General features: G+C 40.8%; 1 protein-coding gene across 2 annotated transcripts in view; it reads right to left on the bottom strand.

The window, feature by feature from the left end:
* Window positions 1–1353: 1353 nt before the first annotated feature.
* The window catches only part of TMEM65 (transmembrane protein 65), a 33664-nt gene continuing 11755 nt past the window's right edge, over window positions 1354–23262 (bottom strand). For both annotated transcript variants that reach the window (XM_083822571.1, XM_083822572.1), the window contains 6 exons: window positions 13363–13407; window positions 11153–11220; window positions 8911–8965; window positions 7666–7708; window positions 6164–6269; window positions 1354–4242 (listed from right to left, as the gene is read on the bottom strand). In XM_083822571.1, coding sequence (XP_083678697.1) covers window positions 4147–4242; window positions 6164–6269; window positions 7666–7708; window positions 8911–8965; window positions 11153–11220; window positions 13363–13407 — 413 coding nt within the window. In that variant the 3' untranslated portion in view covers window positions 1354–4146. The remainder of the gene's footprint in view (window positions 4243–6163; window positions 6270–7665; window positions 7709–8910; window positions 8966–11152; window positions 11221–13362; window positions 13408–23262) is intronic.

Below are 23262 nucleotides of genomic sequence, written 5' to 3'. Positions count from 1 at the left end.
TTGTGACAGCACCCACTTGGGGGGGAGGAAGTCGAGAAGGTGGGGTTTGTTTTAAACAGGGTCGGTTGTCTTCCAAAAGAAAGCAAATCCTTCTGCATTTATCTCTGCTTTCAAGTCTAAGCTTACTCTAAACCCTCCCCCCTCCCCACTCCCCCCAGTACTATTTTGAAGCAACACTTCAGATGACAAGGGTCCTGAACATGGAGACATGGGTTGAGAGCCTCGACAAGCATTAAAGACAGATTTTCGAACAGGAGTTTGAATTTGTGTTACGGGAGTATTAACTGCAACCTAGATTAGCTCTGGCTATTCTCTTAATATTTTAGGTTAAAATATTCCTGAGCCATGAGACTCTCAGAGCAGGATGATAATTCCTCAGTGCTTTGTAGTATCAGAAACAGCCTGCAGCTTAAAAACAGCCGTTGTCAGCTTATCACTAGACCATGAAAAAAAAACACATCAGAAGTATTTTGGCTAGACATGTGACAGACACTAAACAACCCTTATGAAGATTCTTACTGTACGATGCAATGAGAATAGGGTATAAAACAAGAGCCAACCCATACTAGTTGTCGAAATGCGTTGAACCCATCATTCCAACACCGACGTGTTTTTACTCACAGCACTTGTTCATGCGCAGACACCCACCAAAAGGACCGACCAAGCAGCGAAGAGTCCAAAGTTCAGGAGAGTTCAAAGAGCCTTCGTTCGCATACAAAACCCAGTTATTACAGAAATTCACGTGCAAGTGGACTTTTGACTACTATTAACCACAAACACTGCTAGTTTGCCATGCAAACATTTTAATCGCTTAAATTCTTCTCTTCCGAACACGAAGAGACAGATTGAACTACTCCACGGTGGTCGTCCCCTCTGTAAGTGACAAAGCAACTCTCATTTGTAACTGAAATAATAAATTCCTGTTTTGTTAACCAAGACCAAATACCCACAGGATATTATTAACATTGCCCCTCCAGCAACTGGTCTAGTGAATAAACAAACACAGAACAGCTTTGCTGTAGTACAAAACTTTACAGAAATTTTGACAATTTAAAGACAATACAAAATACATTTTCCGAATTCAAATAATTTATGTAAAAGTACATGAATGAGAAAATATCAGTGAGTAGATTTGGGTAACCACATTACCAGATGCATGTTCTTTGTCCCTAGGGATAACATACAGTCAAAAACACATTTACGTTTTAAGTTACAATAAAAACCAGCATTTTAAAATAAACACCATTTCAGGTCTACCAGCTCTTAAGAAAAATTCCTGTTAGCATGGGACAAACTTGATGGAATAAAAAATGGAGTAATACTGAAGCCGCTCAATAAGCCTGGTAGCGTTGGTTTTTCCTTTTATTGAGGAGGGAGAAGACAACCACAGAAAACAAAGAGGACAATTTTAATAGTGCTCTGTCTTTTCAATTACATATTTTCAAGATTGTGATCAGAGCATCAGGGACTACTTTCAACCACATACACCAGAAAAAAAACCACACCCTTCTTGTCAAGGGACACTGTATGGATCAGGCACAAATCTTCCACTCCACATGAAGCAATCCACAAAAAAGCAGATCCCACAAGCAAAGCAAACTACCCTTACTGTATTCTGGGTGGCACCTTGGCCCCATCAAGCACTTTCTCTCAGCCTCCAGCAGAGCCACTGGTCTTCTCAAATGAAGAGTTATTTCTTCACATTTATCAAATACCCAAACCGTCACCTTCTTGATTAAAACATCAGATAACTGCCTGAAAAACCCAAGATTTCTTACCATGTGTCGCTTGCCCTCCACATTTTTGTGGTCAGCTAAAGAGATACTAAGAAGACATGATGAATTTCTCTGAAGATACCCTAGTTCATTAATTTTCGTTAAAAGCACTGGTTACAGTACAGTAGTTTGACATACAGCAACAAAATATAATCAATTTACATGCACAAGCTATTTAACAATAGTACATGGTCTTTCCTATTGTCATTACAAAAAGACTGCTATTACAACAGCTGACACAGCCTTCTGATTACTCCTATGAGTTCCAAAAAGTCATGAGAAAAGTGCTCCAGTTTGCATCATTGCAAAGAACAGAGGTTTGGCCACTGCTGAAAGATTCCAATGAATTATTGCAATGGGGAACAGTGCTGGAATTATTGAAAAAAATACAAAAAAACTATGCAAAATTGTTTTAATGTGTACTTCAATGAAAAAAGTAGGAAATACATAGTTTTGTCTAGAAATGTACCAGAAACAGAAGCACAGAGGAAGAAAAGTCAGAGTTTAAGGCAAGACCAAAACAAAACAAAAACAAACCACCAACAAAAAACCCCACTGATTACTGACATACAGTAAACCAGCAACAATCTACTGGAGAAATGTATTATTTTTCTAGCAGGAGCTTTCTTGCTTTTTTTAAGAAAAGCTTCCCACCTTGAAAACGGAAGCAAAACCATGTTCTGTTCATGCCTAGCTAAGATTTCTTTCAATTTTACAGTTTGGTTAGGATTCTCATGGTTTAACATATAAAGGACAGTATATGCTACTAGGTCTACTCACTCCAAATTTTCAGTCTGCTTTTCACAAACGGATATAAAACACTGTCACTTTCATTACAGGTTGGTGTCAAAGTTTCAGTACTGCTGTTTAAGGGGCTTCTAAAAAAATGGAAACATTTACAGCCAAGAGGTAAGCAATGAGCTCCATAAAACATATGTATGTTACAGTAAGACTTTCCATAGCAAATAAAAATCATGGGATTTAATTTTTCTTTTAAACCATTTATTTCTAGGTTTCAGAAGTGCTAACAATTCCAGTGACAAAGCTTTCAAAGTACCCTGGCTGTGCTTCTTTTTAGTGTCTTTTCCAAATGGTATTCAAACAGATAAGAAAACCCCTCCTTTGCAATCAACAGTTATCAGTTTAGCATTATGTTCCTGTCAAGTTGGATCCCGAAATATGAGTATTTGATAGTTGTAATCATAATTTATTTATTCATGACCATATAAAAAAGCACAGTTACATGTGACTGCACTGTCAGATCTATAATACACCAGATAAGACTGCAAAAATAAAAGGCAGAAAAGGAAGAAGGCCTCAAGTCTCTTTTTCTTTTTTAAAGAACTGTCTCACAGCAAAAAAAAAGCAAAGGTTTAATCTTAAATACAAAGTTATAATCTGCAAATCAGGTCCTCTAATCCAGACTAACAGTACATATTATTATTATTATTGTTTCAGTTGAGCCACCCATCACAAACTTGCAGTGCCAGTACTCATTCATACCTTGAAGGGCTCCCCAGCCTCATCTACCCCATTAGCTATTCACACTTTATTTTAAACAGAATAAAAAAAAAAGTTGTGGTTTTGAAATAGGAAGTGTGAATTCTTTAATACCACGCTGAAAGCTCAGGAAGATAAGTTTAAGGAGATCTCAACTGAATTCTCAAAATATTGCTTACAAAGGAGAAAAAAAGACATGAATATGGAGGTACAGAAGGGTGTTAATCCACCTCTAAAATGCACTTGGTAAGGATACTATGTGAGAAACACTTACCTTGTCAAGGCATTAAAATGATCATCTCAGGAGACAATTCAGAGAAATGGAATTGTAAAGAAACGCAAACTGGACTGACATAGATCACTGAAATATCTGATCTAGAGGCAGTGCAAAACGATAGCTGGTGAGGGGGCAACCAATTGTCTTGCAAAGCGAGGGATTTCAAATCACTCATCACTGATCTTAATAATCTGCATTGAAGGACCTGATGAACAGCAATGAAATTTTTGTCATGCAATTACAACTGTTAAGCAACCAGTATGCAACTCAAGAGTGATAATGTCATCCATGGTGGATTATTAGAGTAATAATCCATTCAAGAGTAAGGTCAAAAAGGGGAAGTGGTAAACACCATTTGCTGTAAGTGAAAACACTTCAAAAATTTACATTAAATAAAAAGCTAAATGGTATCTTATAAAAAGAAGTATTGAACACGACAAAGCCACAATAAATTAGTGTTTCCATAAAATGACATGCTGAAGGTTTTGTTCCCAAGTCTATACATTTTTACTGTCTGTTAATTCCTAAATATTGACAGCATAATTGAATAATTGAGGTACATTAGTTTACATTTGTATATGTCTTGTAAAAAGGTTAATTTTTTTCTTCCAGTTTTTCTTCCTCATCGCCAAAGAACAACAAAGGAAACATTCCTAAAATGCAGCCAATGGTCACTCCAATAGCTTTACCCTAGAGAAAGGGGGAAAAAAATTAAGTTTCTCACTGATCAGTTGTTACTTGTGTGTAGCACCAACACAACCAGGAAAACAGACAATTTGTTCCAGCTTTTGGTTGGGAGCCATATTTTCCTTAGCATGCAGACTAGAAACAGTCTATGAGAGAGACAGGTATGTGTAAGCAACAAGGTTAGAAATCCTGTGCTGTGATGAGACAATTCTGAATAAAAGAGAGGAATGACTCATGAAGAGATGCACACATGGTAAACAAGGAAGGAGACCAAGATTCAGAGGACTAGTATGATGGCCAGGAAGACAGGGAAGGACAAACAGTTAAGGTGTAACTGTAAAAAAGCATCTGCTTGAATCTGGTAATATGAATTATCATTAAGGTCAGGAGTGAGGAATTCCCTGCTAACATTAACAGTTTGCAAAGGCACGAGGTGAAGACAAAAAATAAACAGATTTGAAAAGATTTCCCAAATTGACCTAGATGTAAAAGTCAACAGGAAAGGAAAGAAATAAGACAGGCAACATCCAAAGGCGTATCACCAGCAGTAAATGAATAGCATCGAGAAACCTCTCACAGCAGGTAAATAATCAAAAGAAAGGAAAAAATGCTAGCATATAGAATAAGACACTCAGAAGTCTTTTCACAGAAAAGTGCTGTGAATTAACTGCCATGGCATGACAGACTTGTCCCACAGACTCATCAGCTTCCCCTGAGAAACCTCGTACATTGGACAGACTAGAGGGCAGCCCACTGACAATGTTTCATTTCTTCCCTTGCTTGATGCTTTGATCTATCACTGCTAAAAGCAGATTTTTTCCCTAACTTTTGAGAAAGTGTTATTTCTCATCCCTTCAATCTGCCAAGATGAAAGAATTATCTGTTTCTTCACTCAGTTTCTTACAATCCATTTCTTCAATCAAAATGAACTAATGCTGTCATCACTGAGGTGGGACTACTTCAAATGTTTGGATGTTCATGAAGTAAACACCCTGAAAATGCACCTGAAAAGTGAGTGTCCCGTAACTGTAGAAGCAGTGTAAGCCCAGGCAGTGAATAGTATTCAAAAGCTAAGGTTTACTCTGATAAAAGTTAATTTCATAACTAAATTAATTACGGACTATTAGAAACTAATACATACAGTAGAGGTACACAACTAAAAAGTGATTGACAAGGAATGTATAAGGAGTAAAACTAAGGGTAATGTTATGGGCCATAACTTTCAAATAAACTATCTTAGCACAGTAGCCAGAGTCCAAACAAGGTATCTGCACAGCATACATGAAGTCACTGCAGAGATTATCCATGCTACCAGTTACTCCTGGCTTGTCGCATACAAAAGAACACCCAAAGCTGAAACAATCCACTCTCCTGATGCTCCCTGACAAGGGCTTAGAACCAAACTTTCTAGGAAGTGTTCGGAACATTGGTGGTTATTAAATATTTAAAAGAAAGTGGCAAAATGCCTATGAGGAGCGGCTGAGGGAACTGGGGGTGTTCAGTCTGGAGAAGAAGAGGCTCGGGGAGACCTCATTGCTCTCTGCAACTGCCTGAAAGGAAGCTGTGGGGAGCTGGGGGTCAGCCTCTTCTCACAGGTAACTAGCAACAGGACCAGAGGGAATGGCCTCAAGTTGTGCCAGGGGAGGTTCAGGTTGGAAATGAGGAGACATTTCTTCTCAGAAAGAGCAGTCAGGCACTGGGACGGGTTGCCCAGGGAGGTGGTGGCGTCACCGTCCCTGGGGGTGTTCAAGGAAAGGTTGGACGTGGTGCTTGGGGACATGGTTTAGTGGGTGACATTGGTGGTAGGTGGATGGTTGGACCAGATGATCTTGGAGGTCTTTTCCAACTTCAATGATTCTGTGATCTATCACCTACTAGTCCAAATAGAAAGGCTCCCCCCAAACAGTGCCTGCAGGATACTTACTAAGTGTGCACTAAGACGCGTTTGCCACATATCGGCTTGTTTTGGTGTCAGATCAGGGATTGACAGACCCAGTCGTGACGCTAAAGCTTCTACATAACCTGCAAGACTGGAAGAAAACAAAAACAAATTGTCTTGGATCTGAAAGGTGTCTTCTAGTGAGGATTTTGAACTATTTCAAGCACTGAACTTGCAAGGAATAGCTTTTCCTTCAGCATACTGATAAAGCCATCGAAAGGTAAACATGGAAAAGCATTCAGAATTCTAACAGTCATAGAAGTCACTTTTGCAATGTAAATCAACTAATTTTCTCTGATTTAACATGCAATCCTTCTAGAAGAACTTTGTGGCAAGACATGACTGACCTTAATGTTACTGTATTTTACAACAGCTTACAAGTAAAATTTATCAGAGAAAGCGTTTCACACTATTCAGTAATCAGCTTTGTTATTTGCAGGGGAAAAAAAAGGAATAATAGAGGAAAAAGACAATGGACAGGTTTTATTTTTAGAAACTACTCAGAAATTGCCTTTAAAAAGAAGTCAGATTTATCTGTCTATATCTGACATAATAGCTCAAACATCAATACTGACTTAATTGCAAGACATAGGTACACCTAGATGTGTAGCTATTTCCTTCTTTCCACAGATATAACTTTACATCTGAGAAGGAAATGTGTTCAGACCTAGGCATACCAGTACCTGATGAGGCATAGTCTATAACACAACAACATACAATTTCCCCCCCAAAAAACATTTTTCCAAATTGCTCGCAGCAGTAGCCATAGAGGGTCAGAGGGAAGGCCCCATAGTTCATCACTTGATCTGACAATGACTGAGACAAAGTGCTTACAGGAACTGCAGAAGCACCCAGGACTGCACGATACAAGAATAAGATGAACCCTCCTGCAATATGCCTTCCAAGCTTCCAGAGCCTGGGGAAAGCTGTATTCACCGTTACGTGCTTTTCTTGAAAAGGTGTTGGAATAGAAATAGCTAAATTGAGTTTCTTTTATGTGAATGTTCTCACTTTTGTTCAAAGACATTTAACACATCTTGAGCTTCAGCTCAGTGACTTTAGAGCCAAGCCTTCAGGTTATGTTCTACGCAGTGTCTCATTAATGTACATGGCTCACATAATTTCAATACACTCATTTTGTGACAAAAAATTCGAATACTTCCTTATAAGCAAGCAGTACCTACAAAACACATTGAATCTTGTTAAATACCAATTCCAATTTTACCGCTTAAATATATAATATTTTAAACAGCAAAATAGTTATTCTCTGTTTCAAAACTATGGCGCTGCAGTTTTAAGCTCAACAATAACAACCAATTATCTCCACTTCTCCTCAAGGACAGAATACACTACTAGTCATACGGTTTACTGAAGGATAATTCAAGAGCTGAGAAAAAATAAGTTGAGCATTTGTGTTTTAGTTCACTAGCACCAACAGTGGTTTCAAAGGAGCAAAAAATAAATTCTTAAAACAAATTTGGACATACCCCAGTCCAGCTAAATCTGAAACAAGGTTTCCCAGAGCAGCAGCTGGAAATGGAAACAGGGAAGAGAAGGGGAAAGTATTATTTTAATAACACATACAAAAAAATAGCACCTCCACCACCCCCTGCTGTGGACCCCGCCCTTATCAGTATATGTCACATAGAAGACTAGAATCACTGTTTTTTTATTTAGAGCTCATCTTCTGGCCTTATTACAACTTCGAATAACAGCAGCTGGACAGACAATAGCAGGAATTACAACATGTTTTCTCCATGTGTATGAGGACAGCTTCACAAATGCAAGATGACGACCTGGAAATCGGTGTAACAACTTTTCAGATCAGAGTAAACAATGACCACACACAGCTGAGTTTCATCCAGCTAACACTGGACGCCAAAAAGGCCTTGCAGTGCCCAAAGAGGCACAGAAGCACTGGAAATAGGAGATGCTACTTGTATATGCAGCTTTGTTAAACATTTCAAAAGCAGGCATGCTTTCTACACACTTGTGTCAGTTTAGGAATAAATACTACATGGGATTTAATATGTATTACTTAAAAGTTACAGGCTTAAAATACATGATTTCACTGCAGGTCTTACTGACATTAACTTGCTTGTGCCTGTCTTGCATTGCAACGGAGGGCTGCAAGTTTCCAAAAGATTCACTTGTTCTGCTCTACAAATTTTCCTCTACAAGCAAAGCTACACCTGCAGTTGGTGTGCTCGTGAGCAGTTTTTTTCTCTCACATTGCAGAGGCACTGAGGCAGTCAAGCAGAGATTACGAGTGCTGGCTCAGTGCTGGAGCAGGGCTCTTTATGCGCCTTTGCACGGCGTCGCATGGAGGCAGGGAAACCACCAAGAACACCGGACAACACCGTAAAGGAAAATCAAACACCGATCTGCACATAGAGCTGCAAGCAAACAGCAGCTTTTAAATACATATATAAATATCAGGTCCTGGGGAATTAAAAGCATTTTCATTACAGAAATGCAAATACCCGTTTTTAAGTTACCCAGGATTTGAACTTTTAGATTAAAACAAAACGAACAAAAAACACAGAAGCATTTCAAAACTTATTTGAACTGAAATCCCATTTCTGCAAACGGAACACATCCTTGCTTACTTATTATGAAAGGCTGCCGCAAGACCGAAGGAGAGCCATTTCAAGCTCCGTGGCCTATTTTCAGCCTAAAATACAGGAATGTGTCACATGAGTCTATGCATACTACATTTCCTTATTACTTGCCTGCCATGGTTGAAATTCCTAGGATAACTCCAATTGACAATTCTATTTGGGTTCCCTGAAAAATAAGAGTTTCCTCATTATTTGATGGCTATGGATTTAAAACAGATGATACTAATTCAGCTGGCAAGGTATTGTTCACTACTTGTTTATGTTAAAACTCAAAGGATAAACTGACATTACTTCTATCAGATCTGCACAGCTCTTACATTCCCAGCATATGCATCTCCTCCTAGGACAAGGATGTACTTCAGATATTACTTTAATATTTTATATTATCTCATAATGGCCACCTAATGGACAGAACAGTAATCCCTCTGCATACCATTTTCCCAAGCATAATTCTTAATGTAATGCACAGCTCTGAAAGCAAACTTCCAGAAACAGTGAGCAAACAGATAAAACGTAGTATCATAGCTCCTTATATCTTCACTTGAAGAAACACAAAATCACACTGAATTGCAGATGGAACAGCAATGCATGAAGGGAAGATGAGAGAAAAGCAGCATAAATCAGAACAAGAGATGATCCAGTTGGATACAGAATCACAGAACTTTTTGAGTTGGAAGACACCTTAAGTATCATTTAATTCCAACCTCCTGCCATGGGCAGGGAGAGACCAGGCTGCCCAAAGCCCCATGCAGCCTTGAACACCTCCAGGGATGGGGCATCCGCAGCTTCTCTGGGCAACCTGTTCCAGTGCCTCACCACCCTCATGGTCAAGAATTTCTCCCCAATAGCTAACCTAAACCTACCCTCTTTAAGTTGAAAACCATTTCCCCTTCTCCTATTCCTATGCTCCCTGACAGAGTCCCTCCCCAGCTTTCCTATAGGCCCCCTTTAGGTACTGGAAGGCCGCTGTGAGGTCTCCCTGGAACCTTCTCTTCTCCAGGCTGAAGAACTCCAGCTCTCCCAGTCTGTCTTTGTAGGAGAGGTGCTCCAGTCCTTTGATCATTCTTGTAGCCTCCTCTGGACTCACTCCAACAGGTCCTTCTTGTGCTGGGGGCCCCAGTGCTGCAGGTGGGGTCTCAATTGCATAAAGTAGAGCTGATGAATCCACCTTCCTTGACCTGCTGATCACACTTCTTTTGATGCAGCCTGGATACAGTTGGCTTTCTGGGTTGCCAGCTTACGTTCAGTTTTTCACCCATCAACACCACCAAGTCCTTCTCCACACGGCTGCTCTCTTGTCATCTGCATTTGTGCTTGGGATTGCCCCAGCCCAGATGCAGGACCTTGCACTTGGCCTCATTGAGCTTCACAAGGTTCGTACAGATCTACCTCTTGAGCCCATCCATGTCTCTGGATGGCATCCCTTCCCTCCAACATGTCGATCATACCACTCAGCTTGGTGTCGTCGGCAAACTTGCTGAGGGTGCCCTTGATCCCACTGTCCATGTCACTGACAAAGATGTTAAATAGTGCTGGTCCCAATACCAACCCCTGAGGAACACCACTCATCAGCAGTCTCCACCTGGGCATCAAGCCGTTGACCGCAACTGAGTGTGACCACCCAGCCAACTCCTTATCCACCAAGTGGTCCATTTGGTCTCCCCAGTTTAGAGACAGAATGATGCGCAGGACAGGAAAACGTTTCTCCCTACGAGGACAGTCAGGCATTGGAAAAGGCTGCCCAGAGAGGTTGTGCGGTCTCTGCCATTGGAGGTCTTCAAGATGCCACCAGATACAACCATGAACTGGTCTGACCTTTCTGCTGACCGTGCTTTGAGCAGGATGTTAGACTAAAAACCTTGAGAAGGTCCCCAACAGGAGCAAGACTATTGACCTAGTGGCTCCTGAGGTCCCTTCCCACCTGAATTATCCCATGATTAGGACTACATTGTCAACGACAATACTACCCAAGGAACAGTATCTTTGGTCTCGATTCATCTTCCTGTTCCACCAGCCCATTTCATCTTCCAAATGAACAGGAAAATATTTAAAGTTTGTTACTGAGCAATGCCATGCCACATGAGTACAAAGCAGCATCAGCACTAACAGCGCTTGCATCGCTGAGAATAAAGGGACACGTTAGTAAAGAATTCTCAAGACCTATTCAGTGTTGCATTATAATTAGTTAATACAGAACCGCATCAACTGCTCGTAACATGGAAACTAATGAAAACGTTGCCAGAGAAATTAGTGAGTTGATACAGAGGGAGAGGAGTCTTCCTGAAGCTCTCATTTAGTACATAAATAATATGAATTGTATCAGCTTGATCAAGGAATCAAATAATGAACTTACCGCAGCAATCATAATTGCGTTATCCAAAAATCCAAACCCTACAAAAGGCAATGCATTGTGGAAGAACACTAAAAGAAATAAGTAACAAAAAGATAATATTTATAAGAGTTTACTAGTTCACACAAACAACCGAAATGTGAATTTACTTCTACCTTTAAGAGAAGCAAAGTTAACATACAGAAAACCCCCTTCCTATTACTACTTTTAGTGCCCTGTTTTTAGTTCCGGCAGGTTTGGTAAGCCCTTTGCTACGTAAGTCTTATTAATGGCTTGTGAAGAACCAGGTGAACGGGCTTACTCTTTTCAAATACTTGTACACATTTGGATGAAAGCCACATACATCTACTAGTGCATAAGAGAAATATTTAACACTGCACGAACTTTGATATTATTTACAATCCTTCCAGTTGACATTGCAGTATCGCTGAAGGCTGCCAAACTGTCTCACTTGCATTATTGCAAACTCTCCTTGCATTATTCTCTCACTTGAATTAAAGCCCTCACTTTCTCTACAATTCCCTCTCTATCCCAGTGCAAGAGGTCCATCTTCTTCAATCATTCCTAAAAAATCCTATTTTAGGAGTATTGCCTAGCGCTAGCCAATTCTAATCAAAACTCCTTCAGCCAAGTTTACAATGGTGGCTTTCACTAGTGTGTCGTGCACTGCTGATTATCTCACTATTCAGCCCAAACTTCTGTATCAGCATTTTGTTTGGGCACCATGCTGAAGACAAGTTAGGCTTGAAGCTGCTCCTCAAAATTTTAAGAAATCAGGTTCCATCTTTTGTTTGATGCATTTTTTTCTTCTTCCTTCCCGAAACTCCAAGTAAATCCTACTTTAAACTATTTGCTACTGCAGGATCTTGGAACACCCTGGTCTAAATAATTTTTAACAAGCACAGTGCTACTGCTCCTTTTTGTCCCATTCCGTTTTCTCTCTCAGGTCTTATTTTATAAGCTTCCTATGGAGTTGGGATTGAATTTGCACAGCGTGGCCTCCAGCTGAGTCTCAAGGTGCTAGCATCCTAAAACTAAATACAGCACCAAGGACTGACTACTAAACTAAAAATACAGCTTAGAAAATAAGTTCTTTTCACTTTTATTTTTTTGCTAACATTGAAAATAGTAGTTATTTTTCCCCCATTTCAGATAGGATCAATAATCACATTTTACGAACTTTCAGAGGTGCAAACATGCGAACAGAGAAGCAAGAAGAGTGCATGAACTTCACAGTCAGGTGAAAAGAAACCAGCAGGACTCTTTTTTGGGTTTACCTCTAAAAACACCATGAATCCATTATCACAAAAACCAAATGTGACAAGGTGTTTCATGCTTAGGTATTATAACAAGTTTGGACTTATGTACTGACTTTAAGAACATACATACCTTCTTAAATGAAGAGATGAAAGACTAAAAGCACACAATGTGTGAACTTGTGATTCTGTGAATTTTTTTTTTTTTTAAATCGCAGGACAAAAACCCCAAAAAGCTAAATAGCAAAAAAAAAAAAAAAAAAAAGGCAAAAAGGTACGCATATTTTGAAAGTTTTTGGTACCTAAACTGTAGAGCTACATATGGGACTCTTATTCTTACTGACATTGATAGAATTTTAGAAGCCATGTATTAAACAGAAGTCCAGTGATCAATGGAAAAAAAAAAATAATACGAGTATAAATACCTAGAGTAGGAGAATACTCTAATAAATGCACTTGCTCACTGACAGAGCTTGAAACCATAAAAATGCCCTGCCTTGTAAGATAAGGTGGAATGTGAAAAATCATGGTTCTATAAAGACCACCAAATCTATTTCCAATTTCTTTACAATTTTACCCCACTTTAGAGTCTATTTAAAATACATGTGACTTGAAGAAAATCATTAGTTTTAAGCTAAAAGAGGAAAAAAAAAATCTGCAAAGTACTACGTCACCAACGCAGCTTGGCTGAGATGAACAATGCTTGCTGCTGGCTTTGAACAGTGCTCCCTTGTTTGGGCTTTCTGTCCTACTTTCACTAAATGGCACACATTCTCTCACCAGCTGAGGTGTTACGAAATAAAGAAGGCACGGTGACTTTAGGTGCTTGCTTTGGTTTTCCACTACTCCACGGTACAGGGATGAGGACAGACCAATGCTTGTAGGAGAAAGATGAAGCAACTCGAACACAAAGACTTCACAGTACCGAACTACATTCAGCAAACGTTCTTATTTTACCATGTTTCAGTTGTCCTGGAGATGGCGGCGCAACCTCCAACTTCTCTAGAGAAGTCAAAATGAAATGAGAAAGTTAGCTAGTTCATCACAAATTCAGTTTATTACATTAAAAAGCATTTACCAAGTTACTAGCAGGCAAAAAGTAGGTATTTCATAGATTTAAAATTTAAAGTAAAAATGCTTCACATATCTGTATTTTTCTTTTTAAAAAGATCCTATGATATTAAAAGCCACAAAATCTCTTCAATTGATTTTACTAGATTAAGCTAGTATTTATAACTGATAATGCAAACCAACAGCACACATTAGAACAGCCCAATAGCCATCTTTATTAACACGATTAAACAAGAAAATTAGAAAAAACACCATAAAATTAGAAAAAAACAGGACATCTAAGAGAACTGTATTTTAGTATTTGTTTTTAGGGGTACTCTAAGCATGCAGCAGACAAGCTTCTTTCTTCCAGCCTGCAAAAAAACACTACCACTTCTGTTCCCACAGCAGGCATATTTTAATATCTGGTATGAGAATAAAAGAAAAAATACTATGACATTAGAGACCGGTAAAATGGTGAAATACAAGAGGAGCCTACATCATTACCCCAAGCATACTTGGGGCAGCCACAGTAGCTAGCATTGCAAACCCAGGCTGTAAAGCATTTGGGCATCATCTTCACCATGCCTGAGCTGTGCAGGTTGCAGCATGTATCCCTGCATCCAAGGGAGCTGCTATACTCAAAGCTACTGTCAAGGAAAAGCTAACATATCCACTTAAATTAACCTCAAAAAATATAAATAAAATGTTAACACCAAAACACCAATAGCCAACCGAAAGAATTCAAATAATTTAAAGTCTTAAGACTACTAAGACTTTCGAAGTCTGCTGAAGAGCTGTTTCTTCCCACTGCCCAACAAACTACCCAAGCTCCACAGACACGGCCACTTGTACTCTCCAGGCAAGTAAAAGGAGCACAGCCTGGGTGCTACAGAAATACATAGGGTTTTTTTAGTTTTTTTTTTTTCTCCCTAAAAAACATGATGGGATTCACAGCCTAGAACCTCAGGGTGAAGCAGAGCTAAGGAACAGCCTATGGGCCCCAGAGGCGAGCCCTGCAAGAACGACATTTACATAGCTGCAGGCATCTCAGGTGCCCCCCCAGCCACAAGAAGCCACGCTAAAATTTTCAGCTTGTGTTCAGGAAGGATGGGCTGGGGCTTGGAACCATTTTCCCAGCACAAGCACCTGTACCTGCCTGCATATGGTCTCCCTCCATCCTCACAGGGTAAGAGAAGCATTTACAAGTATGCAGAAAGAGCGAGCTGTCTGCACACACCACTACTGTCATTCCAGCAGCTTTTCTCCAAGACCAGAGAAAAGCAATTCTTACAACGTCTGGGAACATCAGAGCCACCCTGAACCAAAGAGATTTACCGAGGTACTGCTCCCCAGAGCTCTGGACTCCCTAGCAGTGGCCAGGCAACTGAAGCCAAGACCATCGCATTTGTGATGCAGCTTTCCTAGCTTCCTCTTGTTCCATCCTGCTGGATGCCAGGGAGACAACAAAATCCCCAAATCCTGAATCCAACCACAGGAGGTTGGAGTGCTGCCCTCCACAGCTTCCTGCTCTCATGGGAAGCCATTACACGAAAACCACCCCCACTGAAGTGCTGCATACGCTAAGGCTAGTCGTAGGATGTAGCAATAAAGATCCGTAACGAACTCCCAGAAAGCACTCCTTTTAGCTCTGAGGAAAACATGACACCTTTTCATAGTCTGCCCTGATTTTAAAACGTGGTTATGATAAGCCAGTTAGTTTAGATAACGCCCAAGTGAAATGTCTGAGGTACCGATACAGAAGACTATTTAGTTTGTCAAACAAAACTACATTTCAGAGCATTAGTCTTGTGGATTTAACTAGAACTGATCGACATCACACAACAGTCTACATAATTACACTCTAATTAGTGTATTAAGAAAGCTATTAAAAAGCTAGAACACTGAGCATAATTGATTTTAGAAATGTTACCAAAAGGAGGAATTGAGGACAAGTGTTTGGCAGGAGAAAAAAAAAAGTCAAAAAAACCAATCTTTAAATCCATAAATACTGGGAATTTCAACACACATTAACTAGAAGTGACATAACTCTCCTCCTTCGGAACATAAATCAAGGAGGGCCTTGGGATGCTTTTAATAGGAGGGAGGCTGGGGGACACTGCTTTGGGGGGAAGAGGAGAGATGAGCCAGCACAAGTTAGGGGGAATCGGCAAGGGATTGAATATAAGTGGAAATCACTACTTCATTGACGTAACCTGTTTGGGTAGTGTAGGTTTCCTGCTAAATACCCCTTTCAGGAAGCAGGGCACATAAGGGGACCAGCTCCTTTAACAGCACCACTGCAGTCAAGTGTTAAAAGAGAGGGCCCTAAGGACAGCATGGTGGCACCACCTCAGAGGCTGGCCACAGGGAGCTCCTGTGTAGCACCACCTCAGAGGCTGGCCACAGGGAGCTCCTGTGTAGCAGACTGTCTTCTTGCCATCACCCTAAGAGCTTTCTTCTAGTTTAAAAAAGTATTAAAATTCGTCTGGAAGCGTGCCTGAAGTGTAGCTCCCTTTATTTATGTTGAAATAAAAACAGGAGCCAGGACACAGATGTCTCAGATATCTTCAACCTGAAGAGAGCATCCAGCCCCAGCCGTGCCCACCACAGGGCCAAATCAGACCAGGTTGCTCAGGACCAGGCTCAAGGAAAAAAGTTTTCCCCATGGAGCACCAAACCCAGCCATGGCGCATGAAGAAGAGTTCACTGATGGCTTCAGTGAATGCCGCCAGCGCAGCAGGCCGGAGCGGCCCGATTCCTCACAGCCCTAGGCCCAAGGCCTAGTTTAAAGCTAGCAGATTGGAGGGAGGAAAGAAAAAAGAAAGAAATTTAATGCCAAAAGAATTAATAACCACTGTGCATGAAAGCACAAATCAAGTTTTTGTTTCGATTTTTTTTTTTAAACACAAAATCACTTCCAATACCACCACATCAACATGCTTTGAAACTCTGCAAGACATGAAGGCACCAGGTGAACACATCTCACAAAAAAAAACAATTAACTGCCTTAAAACAATTAAAAACCCTTTAGGTACCCTACTCCAAAATCCATTTCACAATTTATCTGTCAGAAGTTGTTTTCAAGGCTCAGCAAAAAAAGGAAAAAAGTCTTCAGAGAGCACAGCAAAGGAACATGCCCTTCACTTGTTTTACCAGAGGGGAAAAAAGGAATCATAACTGCAAAACCCGCTTCCAAGAACTGAATTCAGTAAGAATTCAACAGTTCAGAATATACATGACTGAAAAGGGGGAAAAAAAAAAAAAGTATTCCAGTATTGCATTTCAGGACAGCCATTCACCTATGGCCACCATGCTCATCCTATAGCACCATGCTAAGTAAGATGCCAGTATTCATCTTATCACAGAAGGAATAAAATGAAATGGCAGAATAAGGAATACTACTGTTTCCAAACTGACATTCATTACCCTAAATTAAGTTATAAACCAATGTTCAAGTGCAATACAGGTCACTAGCCCTGAATTATGGAGCCTGGTGAACAGAAAAAAAAAGCTGCCTCTTAAATCTGTTCTTAATCCTTTTTGAATTCACAAGTATCACTTTTTGCTAAAAACTTTTTATTTTTAAACAGAATCAAAAATAGGAATACAAAACTGGCGACATAAATAACACCATTATCCACAACGTGGCCCAAATCCAATGGGCTAAATCAACTCTGCCAACTGTAGTCAATTTAAACCAAGACAGTACTTGCAATTTAGTCATAAGATTATTATTCTTTGCTGACAAAAAACCCAACCTGCTTAAGGGGGGGCGTATTTTTCAGATGGTTACTAAAAACAGTTATCACCAGTTTTTGAATGATCAATTCAAGAACTAGAATACAAGGGGACTAGCAAGCCTAAAGGCACGTATTATTACCTTTTCTTCAAATTGCAGCTAACACTGCTATAAAGTTTTACAGCTAAACCTGTTACTGTCACCCAAGAGCAGGAAACAAGTGACAGTGGTAACAGGCACGGTAGCTAGGGCCACTCTATGAAGGAAGCTATGTGCTACAGCTGAGCTTCGTTAAATCTAAAGACAAATATGAGAAGTGATTTATAGCTTAAATAGTGACCAAGTTTCTAAGATTAATAATTTAACAATGAATATCAAGGTGGCATGAGGAAAGAACATGAAAGATATTAATCATCTAGCTCCATAATGACCTCACCGTAGAGGATGGTTAGTGTCTCATCTGCAAATTAGGGAGGGTTTTGCCTCAAATTCAACCTGGAACATCAGTTTCCTCCAAACTGCCTGTCTAGGTCATTTCAGCACATCATGCAAATATGCATCATGAGGACAGCAAGGGCTCACTTCCACAGAACCAAAAATCACTGTAGTTTTTGTGCCTCTTAAAAAGAAATACTCCTTTGTAGGTGACATTCGTAAGAGAATCAAGACAAAAATTCTGGACTGGAGCATGAAAATGAGATGTGCATTACTGACTGCTTTGTTCAGCATCCAGAGAGGTGGATCCTTAAAAGTAAATTCTGACCAATGTATGAAGTAAGTCCATGAATGAACTCTTAAGCCACATGCCCATCCCCCTCTATTCCTTCTCAGCTTTTCCTCAAGGTTTATGAAAGCTGCAAAAAAAACAAAAAACACCTCAGTACTTAAGTCAGAACAAAATTGAAAAACCATTTTCACTGATTTTCAACTGGGTTCCCATAATATTCCAGATGGGAAAAGAACAATCCAAAAGTTGGCAGTAAAGAAAAATATCTCCATCATTTGTTATAACTCACAAATGATTTCCTGTTACTTCACCAGTCAAGACATGAAAGGATGCTGACTTGTGCAGTGCTAAATATATGCTCCACTGTTAGCCAGTTCAGTCACATGCACACGAGAAGAGAAAGCTTAGCAAAGCATGAATAAGAGATGAATAGACAGAGGACAAGATAGAATATTTTTTCTCTATTACCTGCAAAAAGATAACCATGTCCAAAATGTTCTGCCTAAATACAAATATGGCAGGCACTATGGGCGTTGGAGACTGATTTACACCCTAATGCTGCAGAGTTACACCAAGATCACGGTCCGTTTTCCTCCCTGAAAAACCTCGAAGCAGAAGAAGGAACTCATCTTTATTTGAAACCACCGCTCTATCTAGTGGACCATGTGTTCAGCAAACCTTGCAGACGTGCTGTGGTCAGTAGTTACTCCTTAGAACAGACATATTTAGCAACGGAAACAGACATGATTTCTCATCAGATACAGGATAGTATTGGTTAAGTATCACACAACTTCATTTCCGTTTTTATCTTCAGTGCTTACTGTATGTTCACAGGCAAATATGGGGAGTATACAACACACTCATCCAATTAGCTCTCCCAGAAGTGTAATACACCACATCACTTTAAAGATGCTAAACAAAACACAGACCTAAGGTGGAAACCCTGACAACCCTAAGACAAAGCATAAAATGGCAAGGGGTAATTTTCCTCCTAGCTGCCTGTCTAGGTCCAGAAATCCAAATCATTGCCTTCCTCGTCATGACAATTATCCCTGATCTAATCCAAGCCTCTATCAGTGCCTTGTCAACTCAAAGTTCAGCCTTTCATTTCCACTCAAAACATAAATTGCCAAAACATAATTTGCAATGCTTCACAATGTCTCAAACTGCAATTGCAAAATACGTGAAATAAGACGCTTTCCTCAAGATTCAAGGGGGCTAATCAACTAAAATATGACAAGCTAGGAAGGACTTGCAGTTTGTAATAGAGATGCAGGGTAAATATAGAAATACAGGGTTTGAGCTGTCACCTTCACAGAGAAATGAAAAAATGGTAAGAAAAACAGCTGAAATGTTTATACAGAAATGTCAGAAACATTAGAGATACTATCTGAGAGTAAATACGAACAACAACATGGTATTCTGATCTGTGCACCGCAGAAGTACATGTGAAATATTATTTAACAAAGATTTTAAAAAAGAGAAGATACCAGAGCGCTGCCAGGAAATACATTTTTGTAGCAATCCCTGACTGAAGTGAGCCATCCACAAAATCACAATTCCCTGCCATGAAAAAAAGCAAACAAATTTGTAGAACCATAATGCCCATCATCCCAGATGGAGGTTGTTTTTTCTCTCTTCATCCTGTTTCAAAGCTCAGGGAGTGAAATGAGTTCCCAGAGGCTTATGGAGGGACATTGCTCAATGGTACAGCAAATTCGTCTACCTTTGGATGAACAAATCCTCCCCTGGGATTATTAACACCTTTCCCAGTAGCTGCGGAAAAAGACCAGGTAAATACTTTAGGCTAACATTATAGTGGAATTAATCTAATCCAAATATTTCCTTCTAGCTGCTTTTCAGTAAGGTGAGGTGTTGGCTTCTCCGCCAGCTCCGTCTTTTCCTGTGCCTCTCTGGTTTGAGGTTATGCATCTATCCATCGCTTCAGCGGTTCTCAGCTGAGCAGAGCAGCAGCTCCACAACAGCACTGAACTGGAAATCAGATCGCAGGATCTGTATTATCGTGGTGTGAGAATCGCTTCTAGGATGGCCTCTGTAGCACTTTCACTTAAGAGGATAAGCAAAACAGTTCTGTGGGACACCACAAAAGATTTGTTAACAGGACTTATCAGAGCTCTACGCGCAACCAAAGAGATCTGATCTAGTACAGGCTTGCATCACTTTGTAATAGAGAAGTGCTGGCATCACTGATGTGACGCATGCGAGCGCTCAGGAAATATCTAGGGAGGTATACACACAGTCATGAGACCCTTTATTTAATGATGTTCCCCCCAGGTCCTGTTCTTTAAACGAAATCTGAACTGAGAGATGAGTTTAAAGAGATGAGCTGATTTCTTCCCACCCCTCTTTTTCCTTATGCCCTTCCCCCAGCTGCTCAAAGCCACACTTCTTTTCCCAGGAAAGGAAGAAAAAAGGTAGTTTATGAAGAGCAGAGAGCATCGCTGGCTCTCAAACAAAGGCAGGCCATCGAACACTGGCAGCAGCCCATGCAGCACTAGGGTGATGTGGTTGTGCTGGGGGAGAGCGGCCCCAACAGCCTGTAACAGGGGCTCCAGGTCCGTGCTACGCTCGCTCACTTTTTCTAAGGCCCCTGCTGTTGTTACTGTCATTCCCAGGCAGGGAGTGCAGGCTTCCGCCTTCTGCAGCAGCCAGGGGTCTTGAAATGAGAAAAAGCTCCTTGGTTAATATCGAGAGAGAGGCACAGTGATGCCCACTGGTAGGGCAAGTTCAAGGCTGGCAAGATCAGCGCTTCCCATGACGCCCGCAGCACCAGCACCTGCACTCAGTCAGGCAGCACCACCCCAGCCAACACCACGCACAGGCGGTGCGGTACCACAAGGAGGAGAGACTAAGTCTGATGGGGTGAGTGGGATTATTTTTTCCTCCTTTGAGAGAATTGTACCAGGAACGTTACAGAAAACTCAAGACAAACCAGTGGTAAATCATGTACCGCTGGGTATCAGCCTGCTCTGAAATGGGAAGTCTCACCCCCTGCCTGAGGATGACCTTGGATTCAAGGAAGACTGCAGAAATAAGATTTTCCCTGAAATAATTTTAAATGCGCAGAGGTTAATGCTTTTCATCTATCTCAGAAGGATGGCAGCTACACAGAATGAGCGCAGTCGAGCAGACAGATAAACTGAGCGGTGTTCTCTTAGTTCCAGGCTCACAGCAAGCATCATTTTGCTGCTGATAGTTTCTCACTGCACTGTGGCAATAAAAACAAAAGTATAAGCTCCCTAGAAGTACTTAAGAAACCATTGATACCTATCAACAATAAAGAACACTGTAAGAAGCTGTTGCTAATTTAAGTTCCAGCTGTAAATGACCCTCAGGTAACTTCTTCCGCTCTGTATTAAATGCCCAAGGAGCAGAGAACGCAGTAGCAATTAAGCTGTTCTTAACTCTTTACTTAATGCTAAAGGTACCAGGACAAACCTTACTTTCAGCACTTGGGTGCTTTTCTTCTTCCCTTCCCCAAGTAATTTAGCAAAGCCTTCTTGCTGCATTTGTGAAACCGGTCAGACTAACACCTGACTCCTTCCATAGTTAAAACCAAGCCGCAATACCAGCTGTCTCTGACAAACTGCTGGAGAAGCAAATGCTATACGATATAGTGTGAAAACTAAACCTATTTTACATGGAACTTTACCTCAAAGCGTTTTCTTTTGGCTTTTATGTATAAGAGTACAGAGTATCTGCTGGGTTGTTACGCAGCTCCGTTATTCAGTAATTTCTCCTGCATGCGAATGTTAAGTCCTACTAAAAAAAAACATTTTACTCTGTTCATGAAAGTGACCTGACATTGTTACAATTGCTGATTTTATAAATAAAGTCATATAAATAAGGAGGGAGAACAACAAAGGAAGAGTAAAGCCAGTAGTCTCTAAGCAGACAGTGCTGAGTTAACTGTTTCAAGCAATTGACTTTATTCTGGAGTAGGAAAAAGGAAAAAAAAGAAAAAAGGGTATTTTTTTCTCCTGCCCAGTGTTTCTGCAGGCTTTGGCAGGCATGAGCCTTCCTTCCAGAGGATTATCTGGCACAGTTTCAGTGCACCTATGCAGATTTCAACTGCAGAGCTAACTCAAGCCTCAGCCCAAGTGAAAGCACAACTGTGCACACACTCCCTCTGAGGCTGCTCTGGGAGTTCTGCCTTACAAAGAACTACCCGTCTGAGCCACTTATTTAATCCCAATGCCATTTAATCTTCCCTTGGATCTAACTGATGACAATTTATAAAAGAGTGGGTTCTGCCATTTAACATATTTCAGCTTTGCCCATTTTCCCTTTTTCACTGTTAGTTTTTTTTTTGACCTTTCCTTTACAACAATTTCAACTGTGAGAAAGCAGCAAACTCCTGTAAGCACTGAAGTTGCATCCTCCAGCCACAATAATCAGCTGGAGAACTAGTGAATTCTAAATGCAAAACCACAGCTGAATCCTCGAGGCTTCCTGCACACAGAACAAGCTTGGTTTGTTTTCTAACAAAAGGTAAGGAGGAAATACGGAACCTGATCTATTTAACATTTTTCCCCTTGGCAGTAGAAAGTAGCCTCTGCTACAGCGATAGGGAATTGCCTGCACTGGTGCCACACCAGTAATGCCAATACTTACTGGAGACTTGGATTAAACTGGTGCTCCTACTACTTGTTTTGTGCCATATGATGGGGCCTGACCTCAGTGTGCCTCTGGCATCCTTCCCTCCTCTCATTCTCACCAGCTGTTCCAAAATTCACAGACCCTGCACAGCCTCCGCTCCAGCAGGGAGGAAGGGGACGGATTGAGGCTGAGGATGCCTTTGGCAGCACTGAAGCTAAGCGATGCGCTACATGCAGGCAGCCGGAGATCCCAGGAGGAATAATCCTGAAGAGACAGCCAGAGGAAGGCGAAAAACAGCGCCCTACCTATTCAGAAGGGGTCAGAGAAATGTTGAGGTCAACAAAGCTCCCAAATATAATTGCAAATATTTGGTAAAACCAAGAAAGAAACCTGGAAGACTGCTCACTAGTGCAAGTCACCGTACGTGCTGTTAGCGACACAGGGCTCCCACGGGGACAGGAGAGAAGAAACTCCAGCCTGAGGCAGAAAGTCCTTATGGTGCTTCCCAGGAGAAAAGATTAATGCTGAGGTCAAATGCAGAATCGTACCTTGAAGGGATCTAAATTCACACTGCTGCTGTAGAAGGCAACTGGATATTTTTCCTCCCATTCCTAAATTCCCTCTTGGGACTGCACACCCAGAGGCTTTGGGGTCGGTGGGGGGGACTGGGGCACTCCCTTTGCAACAACCTGGATTAGGTTGACAGTAGATCTATTAT

The sequence above is a fragment of the Anser anser genome, assembly GCF_964211835.1.
Source record: "Anser anser genome assembly, chromosome: 2".
Classification (NCBI taxonomy): domain Eukaryota; kingdom Metazoa; phylum Chordata; class Aves; order Anseriformes; family Anatidae; genus Anser; species Anser anser.
The sequence above is the reverse complement of the archived record's forward strand: the minus strand, read 5'-3'. Positions and strand labels throughout refer to the sequence as shown.